Here is a 13,701-nt window from a genome sequence, read left to right as displayed (position 1 = left end):
AATATTGTTAGTTTTCTTGAATAAATGTTTTTAATGCTGTAAATAATCTAGCACTTAAAATGTTAAATTATTTATTCAGTATTATGCTTTCTTTATAATCAATACACAATTAATCAAATGGATTTTGGTTTTTGTGTGTCATTTTGTATCTTATAGATTCACACCATGTATCAAATGAAGTGTTGCTTAAACCAGCATATATATATTTCCATGTGGATATAGAACCTTATTATTGATTATACAGTACAAAATTAATAAAAATGAGTTCCTTATTTCCAAGAAGAAGCAATTGTTTCTCTTTTTACAAGAATTAAAATATGTTTGGAGAGAAACCAACTTATCTTTATATTTTTGAGAAAAAGGATTCTCTCTCATTAAAATGATATTTTAGATATGTCTCTTCCTCTCTTAAGGAAAAAAGAAACTATGCTATTACACTTAAATCTATATATAATTTATTTGCTTTATCCTATGTTTGGATTAAACTCAATCCATTGTATTTTTAAATGATGAACTTTTACATGAAGCACTGACTTCACATCAAAAAAAAAGAGGGAAAAATGAATAAAGGAGTTTGGACTCTTGTTTCAATGTCAACTATGTTTTAGTACAAGACTAAATTTTCATAATATTGAAAAAGCACAATAAAAGAAAATGTGGAACTCAAACTTTATAGGGACGATGATTAACGATTCTATAAGAAGTTTAGTATATAAATACTAACCATTCTCAATGACGTAGGTTGGAGGGTTGTAATATCTTTTCTTTATATACATCAAAAATTTCTTCATGCCATCAGGATACACATATATCCAAGTGCCAGACTAAAATACAATGATAATTAAAAGTGTTCGACATTTATGAACAACATCGAGAACAATCCTATCAAAGAAGTTAATATTATTATGAAATATGCAATATTACTTGGTTAAAACACCAACTATACATTTGATGAGTTAGCATCTTTATATCGTTAAATCTAATTAGAGTCTTCTCATCAATAATATTTATTTGTATTGATAAATAATAATATATTTTTCTCAAGAAAGTAGAAGATAAATTATGATATTTTGTAATTTTTACGATTTGTTATTTTTTAAGATAAATAGAGGGAGACGCACCACACTATAGTTACCTAGGTCTAGAGTTTTAGTATACTACCTAAGAATCAAAGCTAGATAATTTGGTTACCAAGCAGTTATTTCATCTATATTATCCATTATTTTTCAATTTAATTACTAAAAATGGACACCATCCAAAGGTTTGACTAGGCAAACTGTTGCTACAGTTGTTTCCCCTGTTATTTACCTAAATTTGTCTAGAATGAGATTATTTGGTATTGAGATAGTTAATAATGTTTGCTAACTTGTCATACCAGAAAATAATAGTTTTATCTAAAAACAAGGAAAATATGGTGAGTAATAGAAAATTAATATCATTGTTTTCCCAAATCTCTATTGATCAAATAAAAGAATAATTTTTAACTATTCACCAAATAAAAAAAAAAACAGTCGGCACAAGGTCTCAAAATATTATTTTATTCAGATAAACAGTGCAAATGTTTAATAACGTACGACGTTCTAAATACTACCCCTTGTTAATAGTAATATATATAACATAACCAGCTCCTTCCGAAAATAAGCGATCATAACTGCGTTATTTTAAACCATGGTTATTATTTTTGGAGGTTGACGTGCATTCATCATCCCCATTCTTGGCAGTTTTTACCGTTGCTGATGCAAGTTTCCATGCAACAATCTTGAAGCTTACGTGACATGGATCCCAACGGTCCCTCAAGAAAAGGTGGGCTGATCAAAATAGAAGGGAGAAAAGAACGGGGGAACACTGAGAGAAAGGCTCTCCAACCAACCAGCTCCCATGGCCAAGGACCCAGGTCTCCTCCTTCTCTCTCCTCCTCCTCCTTCCCTTCCCCCTTCCATCCTCTCTCTCTCTCTTTCTCTCTCCTCCCCCTCCCCCCATCCTTCGTAGAGAGAGAGAGAGAGAGAGAGAGAGAGAGAGAGAGAGGCAGTGGCAGAAGAGGGAGAGGCAGCGGCAGAAGAGGGAGAGGCAGCAGATGGGGAACTGCTGCTCCGCCCCCTCCAACAACAAGAAACCCCGCAACCTCCGCTGCCTCTCGCCCATCTCCACCGACGTCGACGACGACGAGGCCAGGCCCATAATTCCCATCACCGTCCTCCCCGACTCCAAGGCGGCCACCGACCTCCCCCTCCGCTACGAGCTCGGGAAGGAGCTCGGCCGCGGCGAGTTCGGGGTGACACGGCGCTGCACCGACACCAAGAGCGGGGAGGTGCTCGCCTGCAAGTCCATCTCCAAGCGGAAGCTGCGGACGTACATCGACATCGAGGACGTGCGGCGCGAGGTCGAGATCATGCGCGGCCTCCCGGCACACCCCAACATCGTGCAGCTGCGGGATGCCTTCGAGGACAAGGAGGCGGTCCACCTCCTCATGGAGGTGTGCGAGGGCGGGGAGCTCTTCGACCGCATCGTTGCCAGGGGCCATTACACCGAGCGCGCTGCGGCCACCGTCATGCGGACCATCATGGAGGTTGTTCAGGTGCGTTCATTTTTAGGCTATGTGATCGAAACTTTAAGTCGATGATTGATTAGTGACAAGAATGATTCAACGTCTGGTTCTTGCTACTTAGATTTAGATGTTTAGAACTAGGCTTTGGTTGATACCCTGTGATTTTAGAATCACTATATACGCTGATGTCGGGGAGATGGCTCTGTGTGATTATGTTCATTGTATTCATATATTGTGTAGAAAAAAAATAGAGACATATTTGATGGACTTGGAGCTGAATGGATGAAACGGAGAGGTGATACAAAGTTGGTAATTAAACAATCGAGGCATGTCTTACTAGGAGCTTAATGTGATGTTTTTCTTTTTTTAAAGGAAGGCTTAACATGAAGCTCTGTAACCTGGAATGAAGTTTCATATATTTGCATGCATGCATTGGGATTATTGTCAATAAGGTTTAAGAACCCAGAATAAGTTGTTGTAATAGATCCAGGCATGATTGTGAGAGGAATAAATTGATGGAAGACGAACTGATATGGATAGATTTTTATATCAGTGTTTGATAATTGGATTTCTTCTTTTTGCTTACAAGAAGAAAACAGGGAATCTCTAGATTTTTCCAATTTCCAATTTGATTCAGCTTTCATTACCAGAATTGTTGTACATTGCATAAGAAACAAGTACCTCCAAAACCTTTTGCTTCTTTCCTCTTTAACCATCCATCCTTCGCCGGATTTGTGCATTTCAAATAAAACATGAAACGTGTTTGTGGCAGAAAGCTGAGTTGTGGCTAAGTTGATGGAGGGTGAGATTTAGGTGATGAAGTTGAAATAGTTTTAGTCAAGGTGGAATTTGAAAAAAATAATAGCACATCTCAGATGATTTTGTGACATTGGTTCCAAGGGTCTTCAAAACAAGCACAAGAACGGTGTCCCTTACAACTCCAAACTTGGGAGCGAAATGGAGCATTTTGTGAGGTTAACCACTTACATGGTTGGAAATATGACAGTCTCCATTCAATGACAGACACTTACTGTGGCAAGGGAAGACCAGAGAATGAGAGCACCAGGTGACACTACTGTGTTTTGGTGGTTTTATATATGCAGGAGAGCCTAACCTCCCTATTGCAGGCCAATTGGTATTTAGTTGTTTCAGGAGGCCACAAATTAATGCAGTCTTTCCCAAGACCAAGCTCACAACTTACATAATCAATATCATGTTCAGCAATACCAGTGTCAGCAATGAGTGTTGGAATATAGGGAAAGAGATTTCTCTTGAGGAAAGGATGAAGAGGCAAAATACTTCCAAATTTTTCTATTCACTTTGGCTCTTGCCTCTTGCCAAAACAATAAGACTTACATAGTATTTATAGGACTCCCAGGTATATGTATGAATCCAAATACATAAACTACTTAAATGCACAAAGAAAACGCAAATACATGAACTACTTAAATGCACAAAGAAAACCCAAATATATGAACTACTTAAATGCACATAGAAAACCCAAATATATGAATCACCACTCTCAAAGTGACTCTTCACACATTCATGAACCTTCCAAAAGACATTCATTGAATTAAGTGTATTTTTTCAACAACGAGATCAGCATGGCAAAAGATTAAAATGACTAGATAAGAACCCTTTTCTAAGGTTTTGAAGCTTTGAGAAGAAGACTCAAAATTTTAGAATGAGGAAGGCACATATTAACTACTGGTTTTTGTAAATGAAATGAGTGGGATCATGCCTTTGTTCTGTGGAGGGTGAAAAAGGGCAACAAACTTGCAAGAGTTCTTGCACTCTTGGGTAACTTGGTTATAGGCCGATATCCAGTGGTCACAACCCTCCTCCAAGAGAAGGAGGTTCTGCATTTGAATCTTCAGATTTGTTTTCCAAGTATTCAGCACAGATAGTTTCTGCATCATGTCCTTGGTATTAATGGTTGTGTTCCCACAATTGTTCTCAAGAAAGAGTCTGAATTTTCTGTTACAAGATGATTCTGCCACATAGCATGTTTTTTATGCATAGCCATCTTCACTGCAGCATTGCCATAAGAATGGGGTAATCCATCGGGACCTCAAGCCAGAGAATTTCTTGTTTGCAAATCAATCAGAAAATGCTCCACTGAAGGCAATCGATTTTGGGCTCTCTATATTCTTCGAGCCTGGTAGGTCCACAGTTTCATTTCTCGCATCCTTTTTGAGATGGTTAAATTGTTATCATTTGCTTTTTAACTGTCTTACAGCTACTTGTTATTTTCGACTCTTTCTTTAGGTGAGAGATTCAATGAAATAGTTGGCAGTCCATATTACATGGCCCCAGAAGTCCTGAAGCGGAACTATGGGCCTCAAGTAGATGTATGGAGTGCTGGGGTTATTCTCTATATCTTACTGTGTGGTGTCCCGCCTTTTTGGGCAGGTGTGTCTCTTCTCAAAGTTCGAATCCTATGCAATAGAATCCTAGTAACATATTCTCGTTATTTTTTTTTTCCTGAAAGAAAAGGTTCTCAAAGTTTTACATAGGAATCAGATAATGGATCACAAGGAAGCAAATCCTTCTTAAGGAGAAAAAAATCTCTCTGATTGGCCAATGCTGAGGGCTTTGCTGCATGTCTGCAGAAACTGATGAAGGAATTGCACAGTCGATTATTCGGTCAGTTATCGATCTTGAAAGGGAGCCATGGCCTAAAGTATCTGAAAATGCAAAACATCTTGTGAGAAGCATGCTTGATCCAAATCCCTACACTAGGTTGACTGTTCAAGAAGTTCTTGGTATGTTCTTTTAGTTTTCCCCTCATGATTCATATTGTGTTTTATTTTCTATCTTTGGTTTATCATATGATTCATCATTTACGAAATATCTGAGTCGGTATTGAATTTTAGTATGATATGAGAGACTTGCGTTTGGGTTCGGTTCCTTCACCAAATAAAAGAAGGCGAGGCTTTGTGTTTACCCCTCTTTAAGATAAAATTTAAATGAAAAAAGAAACACTTTTACTCTGTTTCCTGCTTTGCACTTTGCCTCCAGTGTTTCAAGATTTAGGATAACCTTGTAAGACTGCTTTCTCATTTCAGTTCGATACCAACTCATCATCTATTTTTCAAAGAAAAAGTTTATTAGTTCATGTCATATTAGGGGGCGGTGGGAATATGGTCTGAAGCTTTGGAGGATCATATTTCAATCCATATAGCTGACAGTTATAAATGAAACTTGCAGAATATGTTTGACTGAGCCATCAGATCCTGGCTATTCGCTCAGCAATGTAATGTGCTGAACTCTGCTGAAAAATGAAATACTTGTAATCTTTTGTAAGTTTGTATTTTTTTCTTCTGGTACATTCAAGGGATGAACAGAATCTCATTTGTCTGATTGCTTCACTCTCACAAGTGAAAGTTGGAAGCTCTGGCTTAGTCTCTTCAATCATGAGGCAATATGAATATAAAAGCGATCCATTTTCTTTCTTCATAAATTATATATAGATTTCTCATTCTCTTAAAAGAATAAGCCAGACTAGACTGGTCCAATTGATCAACTTAATGTACAGGCATTACTTTTGTCTCTACCCTTTTTTTTTGATTCCTGAACTCTTTCCACTATTTAAACTTGAGCTTCCAATATCAATTGAACTCATGTAATGAAAGATTGAGTTATTGCTGCATCGACTAATTGCCGCTTTTATTATACATGAAGAACACCCTTGGCTGCAGTATGTCAAGCAAGCTCCAAACATTCCCCTTGGAGAAGCTGTCGGAGCAAGGCTTAATCAGTTTTCAGTCATGAACAAATTCAAAAAGAAAGCCTTAATAGTAAGCTTGAGCCCCAAGTTGACATGAAAATATGAGCGACATGCTTCTCTGCCTTGAATTACAAGTAAAATATCTTTACATCAATTTACATTCTGTAGGTGGTCGCCGAACACTTACCAGTGGAGGAAGTAGCTGACATTAAGCAAATGTTTCACATGATGGATATCAACAAGAAGGGGAAGTTAACACTTGACGAACTTAAAAATGGATTAAACTTAATTGGACATCATATGCCAGAAAAAGATATTGACATGTTAATGGAAGTGGTGAGAGCTTTTTCGATGCTTGCAATCTGTTCCATGTTACAGTTTTGTTTTGCCTTCCATCTGTGCTGATCTGACTCCGAGATACTTGTTTTTATCTTTGCAGGCAGACATAGATGGAAATGGTCACCTGGACTGTGAGGAGTTTGTGACCGTATCCATCCACTTGAGAAAGATCCGCAGCGAGGAACACCTTCCAAAAGCATTCAAACACTTCGACAAAGATGGAAGTGGATATATTGAAATTGATGAGCTGAGAGAAGCTTTAGGAGGTGGTGAACTCGATGCTAATGAGCAAGTGATCTTGGATATCATATCCGATGTTGACAAGGACAAGGTTGCATCAACTTCATCTCTCTCTATTCTCTTTGTTCAATATACTCTATCAGAATTAAACCAGTACAATTTGGGCATAATTGATTGGCCTGATTGCTGGCTATTTAGTAGTTGTTACATCTTCCCTCACAAAACAGAAGCCACAAGTTTGTATGCTTCACCTTTCAGCACAATGTTATTCTACAGTGAAGCCAATCTTTTAACCTCATCTATTATCATGTATGTGTCCTGCAGGATGGCCGTATAAGCTATGAAGAGTTTGAAATGATGATGAAAGCGGGAACAGACTGGAGGAATGCTTCACGCCAGTACTCACGAGCAGTGTTCAGCACCCTCAGTCTTAAAATGTTTAAAGATGGATCCTTGAAGAAAGGAATATAAAATGAGCAGCCATGTAAGAAAACTGTGAAAAGATCAATGAAGCCTCTCATTAAAATAGTCTGTCTTCTTCTCTTATTTATAAGGAATGCACCCAACCTATATGGTATGAAGTTCGAAATTTCCTACTCGTATATAGTTTAGTGGCATGCAAACTTTTTCAGGTTGGCCAAGGCTATCAAATTTTACGTAATTTTTAATAAAATCTGTGATGCATTGGAGGTGGTCCGATTCTTCCATTTATCAGCAATTGTTGCTGGTGCTGAATCTACGCACAAATCAAAGGTGGCTATACCGGTTACCTGAGTTGCAAGCTATGTGCAGCTTTTTTTTTTCTTCTTTTTTTTTTTTGAGAGAGAGTGAGGAAAGGCCCGTCATGAACCTGTGGAAAACCTTGCCATGTCATGAACCTGAAACTTTTTTGGAGTGTTGCTACTAGTCTATTGCCCACTTATTTGTATTTCTCTTTCAGATCTTTTGTTATTTTCTTGCTAGCAGCAGCAGCAGCAGTGGTGGTGCCATTTCAGTCTCTTCTTGTTCTAGTTGCAGCAGCAAAAGTAGTAACATATGGTGATATCTCATCCTTTCTATTCCCCCCTATAAGAACCTTTGCACCTCCTTAATTTAGTTCTTGAAGCTCCTATAATTTGAAGGCATAATGCCAATGAACACATTATCCCATTGAACTTCATACATCATTAGAGTTCGATCGATTTAAGAGGAGTGAGACTTTCAAATTCCTCTTTGATGATATAACTTGAAGTTTTCCTTGATAAACTTTCATGCCTCAGAAATATAAAGTGATGGCTGGCCAAAGTCTTGCATACGATTTTCTTTCTCCCTCTGGCTTCTTCTCCTCTTCTTTCCCCTGCTCTTTTTCTCTCTTCTTCTTCTTCTTCTATCCTGTGTCATTGATTTTATTCAAACAGAACATAATTATAAACGTGTGGTTATTTTGGCCATATTATAGGGATAAATTCTAATATTCTCCAATTTCATCTTTAATGACCGCTTACAAATATCTTCTTTTAAATTTTTAAGAGAAAAACATTTCATTTCAAGTTGACTTTCTAATCTCACAAATTCAAAAATTGACCCAATGGATGTGCATTCAATCAACCATATTCCATGTTATACCAGGATATTTAAATCAAAAGAAAATCACCAAGCTAGATCATGGCGGTCATATGTCATAACAAAGTACCCCCTTCCATGATCATACTCTCTTTCATGAATCATAGCACCGGTGACCTTCAGTTAACCAAGTCTTCTACAATGAAGTGTATAGGCTATAACCAACCAAAATGTCAATTAGTGATTCCACTATATCATCAAATTATTAACTTTTCATTAAGAATGTGAAATTGGCATAAAGAATATGGGAAGGGCGGGGGGGAAGAGGAGAGAGAAGACCTGGTGGAAGAGTGGGAGAGCAGAAGAGGGCTCAAAACAGAGGCCCACCCACCCCACGGCCTAGATAGTGCAAGAGAAGGGACAGGAAAAAGAAATAAAGAAGCCAATACCCAGCTGAGTTGGGCCTCAAAGTCCTTCAGTTGTGTGATCAGCAAGGTGTTGAGATATTTGTCCTGCAAGACAAAACCAGCATCATTCTCCTTCCTGATGATTAGCACACATGATTCGAACGAGCTCCTCCGGTGAGAAGAAGTCAAAGATAAGGAGAGTGGCAACTTGATTCCTCTTCCTTTCATTCATGGCTGAGCCCCAATAACTAAGGCTTTTAGATCTCGATGTATGATCATCTTGCGAAGGGGCTGATATCGAGATAAATTGAGATCTCTGTTTATCTCGACCCCGATATTCTATTTGAAAACTAATTTGACTACCTTTTGTTTTAAATGACCGGGATATCTTGATATCTCAACTATTATATCTCTGACAAATTAACTGACAAATTACTTTTTATGTAGATATTACAAATTAATAACTACGCAATAATATAAAATTATAAAAATAATTATTCAAATTATTTCATAAATATAATATTATTTAGTTAAATAAATTAAAAGGTATTATAAATTACTAATCATAATTATAAAAACAAAATTAAATATTTGATAATTAAATTTATATAATAATGTCGAATAGATGGTTACAATAATATGATTAATCTAAATTATACCAATATATTATATTATATAGATTATATAAATAGTTAAATGGTGGATAATTATCCTCGTAAATTTAAATGTTAAAAAAAGATGGACAATATAACATCCGTGGAGATGCATATACATAATATTTCTTCATTTTATAATTTAAATACTTAGAGTTAATATAATTTTAAAATTTGAAAATAAACAATGAGCATAAATATTTTTGCCAGATAAAATGATTCTAACTAAGGATTGTTGATATTAGTAAAAAATATATAAAATTTGTGCCTTCTTAAAGAATATATACTTGATGCACCATTTATTAAAGTTAAGAAATTGAAATTGAGGCTAACAAAAATAAAAGTGAAGGAATTGGAGTGTAGATAAGGGCAAGTAAATGGAGAGTTTATGGAGTTGACAAACATATGGATGGAGGTATGAGAGTGATACCGGGCAACAAAGTAACCGGGTAGAATAATACCCGGGCAGGAAAAGTAAATAAAAGGATAAAGGAAAAGGACTCTAATGGGATACATATATCACCACCCAAAGAAAAATAAGCTCACTACCCGAGCAAGAGCACCAAAGGAATACCAAAATCACCACCCAAAGGAATCTCACAAAGGATACAGAGCAAGAACTCACCACTTATCGGAATCTACCGAAGGATAAGAGTTTAAGAAGAAGCTCTTCTTCACAAGTCAAAGGCTCAATTTGATAATCAACTCAAGTCTTAAAATTCCATTAGCATGAAGTAGTTTAAATAGAAAAACTTGGAACAACCCTCCAAGCATGGCTAATTAAAGCTTACTACTTCCCAACAACTACTAGATAAGATTAATGCACCTAATCCTTGAAAAGACAAAAAAAAAAGTAAAGAAAAACACGAATTTCGGTAGCATCCCGCCAGCCTTGCACAACTTTCAGTAAAATCATCACAACTTCCTCTTGAAGACTCCAAATTGCACGTCGCTTGATGCGTTGGAAACTAGAGACATCGAGATTTCACTACAAGAAAAGAGAAAAAAACCGACGCTTAAATGCTGACGCTAGGGGGATGCGTCGATAAGTTTCGCTCCCATGCCAAATTTTGCCGACGCTTTTAATGAGCGTCAGCAATTTGAAAAAGAGGACGACGCTTAAAAGCATTGTCATAGGCCTCGAGCTAAGATGATGTTGCGAAGGGTGTGGAGTCTGTGGACGATGCTTTAAAGTGTCGTTGTTGTCCGCCTAAGATGACGCTTATGAGTGTCGTTGAAGGTCAACCCTAAGACGACGCTTATAAGTATCGGCGAAGGCAAAGCTTCCTCCAAACCCAGTGCCCGACCTCGAGCCCTCATTCTTGCCCTTGCTACTCTCCGAGCCCCCTTATTCTCCTCTCCAGCGCTGCCCTAGCCCTTGTTTTCCTCCTCTCCGGTGCTGCCTTAGCCCCCGTCTTCTTCCTCTCCAGCGCGAACTGTCTGACTCCAACCTCCTCTCCTCCTCCCTCCTCTACGGCGTTGACCGACCGACCCCAACCTTTTCTGCCTGAGGTATTTTTCTCCTCCTCCCTCCTCTCCCTCCTCCCTTGTTCTTCTCCTTCTCCTCCTCCTCTTCTTTGTGTGCTCGTGGGTTTTTTTTCCTTCTTTAATTTGTTCTCTTGCCCTCAACCCTTGATCGAGCTTCGCCTCCGCCCGAGGATCTTCTCCTCCTCTCTCCTCTCCGGCGTCAACCGACCGGCCCCAAGTCCCGATCGATCGAGGTCCGTCTCCGCCCGAGGTATTGCACTATGCATCTTCAATTGCTTTTAGTATTCTTATATCTACAAGAATAGGAGTTATAATGATAAATCAATATAGAATGATTTGTTCAAATCTGCTTGATTTGTTGGTGATCTTGAGACAGATTTGGATCCATGGATACAAAAAGATCAGCAGACATCCATGAACATATTTCCTATTTTTGATTGAAAAACTCTGAATGAGTCGTGTTAATTAGGGTATAGAAACACCATGAGAGATCAACCCTACAGTAATATATTTATCATGCTTTGAAAGGAAGGTTCTGGGATCAAGAATATTAACCGCATGAGGATATCCCTTATACCTTCAGGCATACAGTATGACATCCTTGGATAGTCATACGTCAACAGCAATCTTGTTTTCTCTGCTTTATACATTTAAGGAGAAGTCTAACTAGAACACAGAGATCTTAAAATGGATATGTTGTAGATCATGGCAATAAAAGAAAGAATAAGAAAAACACACACACACACACACAGAGAGAGAGAGAGAGAGAGAGAGAGAGAGAGAGAGAGCTAAATTTCAAATTTTGATACTCTTTTAAGCATTTATTGTCTTTCTTTAAATTAATCATAAGCCCCCCCAAATGAAATCTAGCTCCTCCCCTGTCAATTTTCTTTTTCTACCAATATCTTTTGAAATAATATTATAAAATTAGTATCAATTAATTTTGGTACTCTATTAAACATTTATTATCTAATAAATTTATACTTTGACTCCTCAATGAAATTCCTGGCTCCATCCCTGCCAATTTTCGAATTTTCATTTTTTTAAAATTTTCTTTCTTAAGCAATATCCTGTGTTTGTGCGCATCAATTTTCATATAATTAAATGTGCCATTAAAATGCAGAAAATGCAATGGGGAGCCAAATATCCACACAGGGAGACGTGTATAGCTATGGAATACTATTGCTAGAGATGCTTATAGGAAAGAAGCCTACAAATGACATGTTTAAGGACGTCTTAAACTTTCATAAATTTGTCGATATGGCTTTCCCAGAAAGAGTCATGGAGATTTTGGATCCACAAATTTTGCAAGATGAAAGTGAAGAAGTTGATGGCAATATTAGATATGAAGATTATAGTAGAACGCAACTGAGGAGATGCGTAATTTCATTGATTAGAATTGGTCTCCTGTGTGCCAAGGAAGCACCGAATGAACGACCGAGAATGCAAGATGTCACCACTAAAGTTTGTGCGGCCAAAGAAATGTTATCAGTAGTCGAAATTATTGAAGAGGGAGCAAATTTGCCTGAATAAATGGAAGTGCACCATATTCGGATTACCGATGTTTAATAAAAGAGCCTGTTGTAAGTATTGCACATTTTTTAAGTTCTTCTACTCTCTTTTTTTCTATTCTTCGTCACAAATAAGTGTGCCTTGTCATCAAATTATGTACTTAATTAAGCTACCATTGCCTGAGAGTAATTTGAAGTTATCCGGAATGAACGAACGATGTTATTCTATTAGAGAGTAGTGTCAACATCTATGAATAAAATAAATTTCAAGAATCCTACAAAAGAAAAGTGTTTGGGCTCAATTTTCTTTTTTCTTGCCCCAACTTGATTAAATCAAGTATATGTATTAAATCAAGCATATGTTCAACACATAGATGAATCAAGTTTTTTGTTCTTTTATTAAAGCGTAACGATTGGACAAGGTCCAACAAAAATATGGATGAATCAAGATAAATGTGATAAAGTTTTTCTTTAGTGCAAAGTTTTCGAGTTTGAGTTCCATAAAAAGGGACATCCATTATATTTTGAAGTCCACAATCATTTTCAAACTTGAGGGTGTACCACTAAGCACTTTCATGGTTGGTACCACCCTTTGCAGGGGTTTGATTCCATTGACCCTAATTAATAGAGCCTAGTTACCGAAGTGCAAGGCAGGTCGGCCGAGAGCTAAGGAGTAGCTTCTATGATTCGATAGACCAAAGTTACCGCTCCGAGAAGTAAGCACGACCTACAAGAAAGTCCACTTGCCAGAAAGTTTCTGACGGACGACCCTTCGATGCTTAAGATAGTGAAGATCTAGAGCAACAGTGGAAGTAGAAGAGAGATTGAGAGTGGGAGAAGTGTTCGAGCATGCTAACCTAAGGGTTCTCCGGTCACCACTGTATATAGAATGGGGCAAGTATTCGTTACCTTATTCATCGGGAGGCACAATAATGACACGGTAACAGCTCCTTGCAATATATCTCCGATGTTAATTGTATTGATTGTGTATTGACGACCTAGCTAGATCGACCATTGTCGAGACCATGCCGCTCCTTTAATGACCTTTGGCGTTATTCTATGGCTAGACCGACTAGTATAATACGTCGGCCAAGCTTGAAGTCATTCATCTCGGTTAAGGCTGAGGTCAATAATATCGAAACAACCCAAGATCAAGATGACCAATATTTTCTCCATCAAATCATATGGTAGTTTTCATTGTCTATGTATTGATTTATGCACTGCGTGCCCTGGCATCCAAAGAAAA

General features: G+C 37.6%; 1 protein-coding gene across 1 annotated transcript; it reads left to right on the top strand.

Annotated features, from left to right (window-relative positions):
* Positions 1-1,888: 1,888 nt before the first annotated feature.
* LOC103722163 (calcium-dependent protein kinase 29-like) lies at positions 1,889-7,476 on the top strand. Its single transcript, XM_017846422.4, has 8 exons — positions 1,889-2,575; positions 4,583-4,706; positions 4,814-4,957; positions 5,158-5,310; positions 6,230-6,345; positions 6,444-6,611; positions 6,715-6,945; positions 7,179-7,476. The coding sequence occupies exons 1-8, from the start codon at positions 2,075-2,077 to the stop codon at positions 7,323-7,325; spliced, it is 1,584 nt and encodes a 527-aa protein (XP_017701911.3). The 5' UTR covers positions 1,889-2,074; the 3' UTR covers positions 7,326-7,476.
* Positions 7,477-13,701: the final 6,225 nt, after the last annotated feature.

The sequence above is a fragment of the Phoenix dactylifera genome, chromosome 4 (assembly GCF_051530095.1).
Source record: "Phoenix dactylifera cultivar Ajwa chromosome 4, Ajwa_hap1_PhDact_Kaust_v1.1, whole genome shotgun sequence".
In the NCBI taxonomy this organism is placed as follows: Eukaryota; Viridiplantae; Streptophyta; class Magnoliopsida; order Arecales; family Arecaceae; genus Phoenix; species Phoenix dactylifera.
Note: the sequence above shows the minus strand (reverse complement) of the source record. Positions and strands in the feature narration are given on the sequence as shown.

Bases quoted from the DNA above. Each gene is read 5' to 3' on its own strand.
- LOC103722163 (XM_017846422.4), top strand. From the start codon at position 2,075: ATGGGGAACTGCTGCTCCGCCCCCTCCAACAACAAGAAACCCCGCAAC. The intron at 6,612-6,714 runs GTGAGAGCTTTT...TTATCTTTGCAG, and splicing joins TTGACATGTTAATGGAAGTG to GCAGACATAGATGGAAATGG. The intron at 6,946-7,178 runs GTTGCATCAACT...TGTGTCCTGCAG, and splicing joins CCGATGTTGACAAGGACAAG to GATGGCCGTATAAGCTATGA.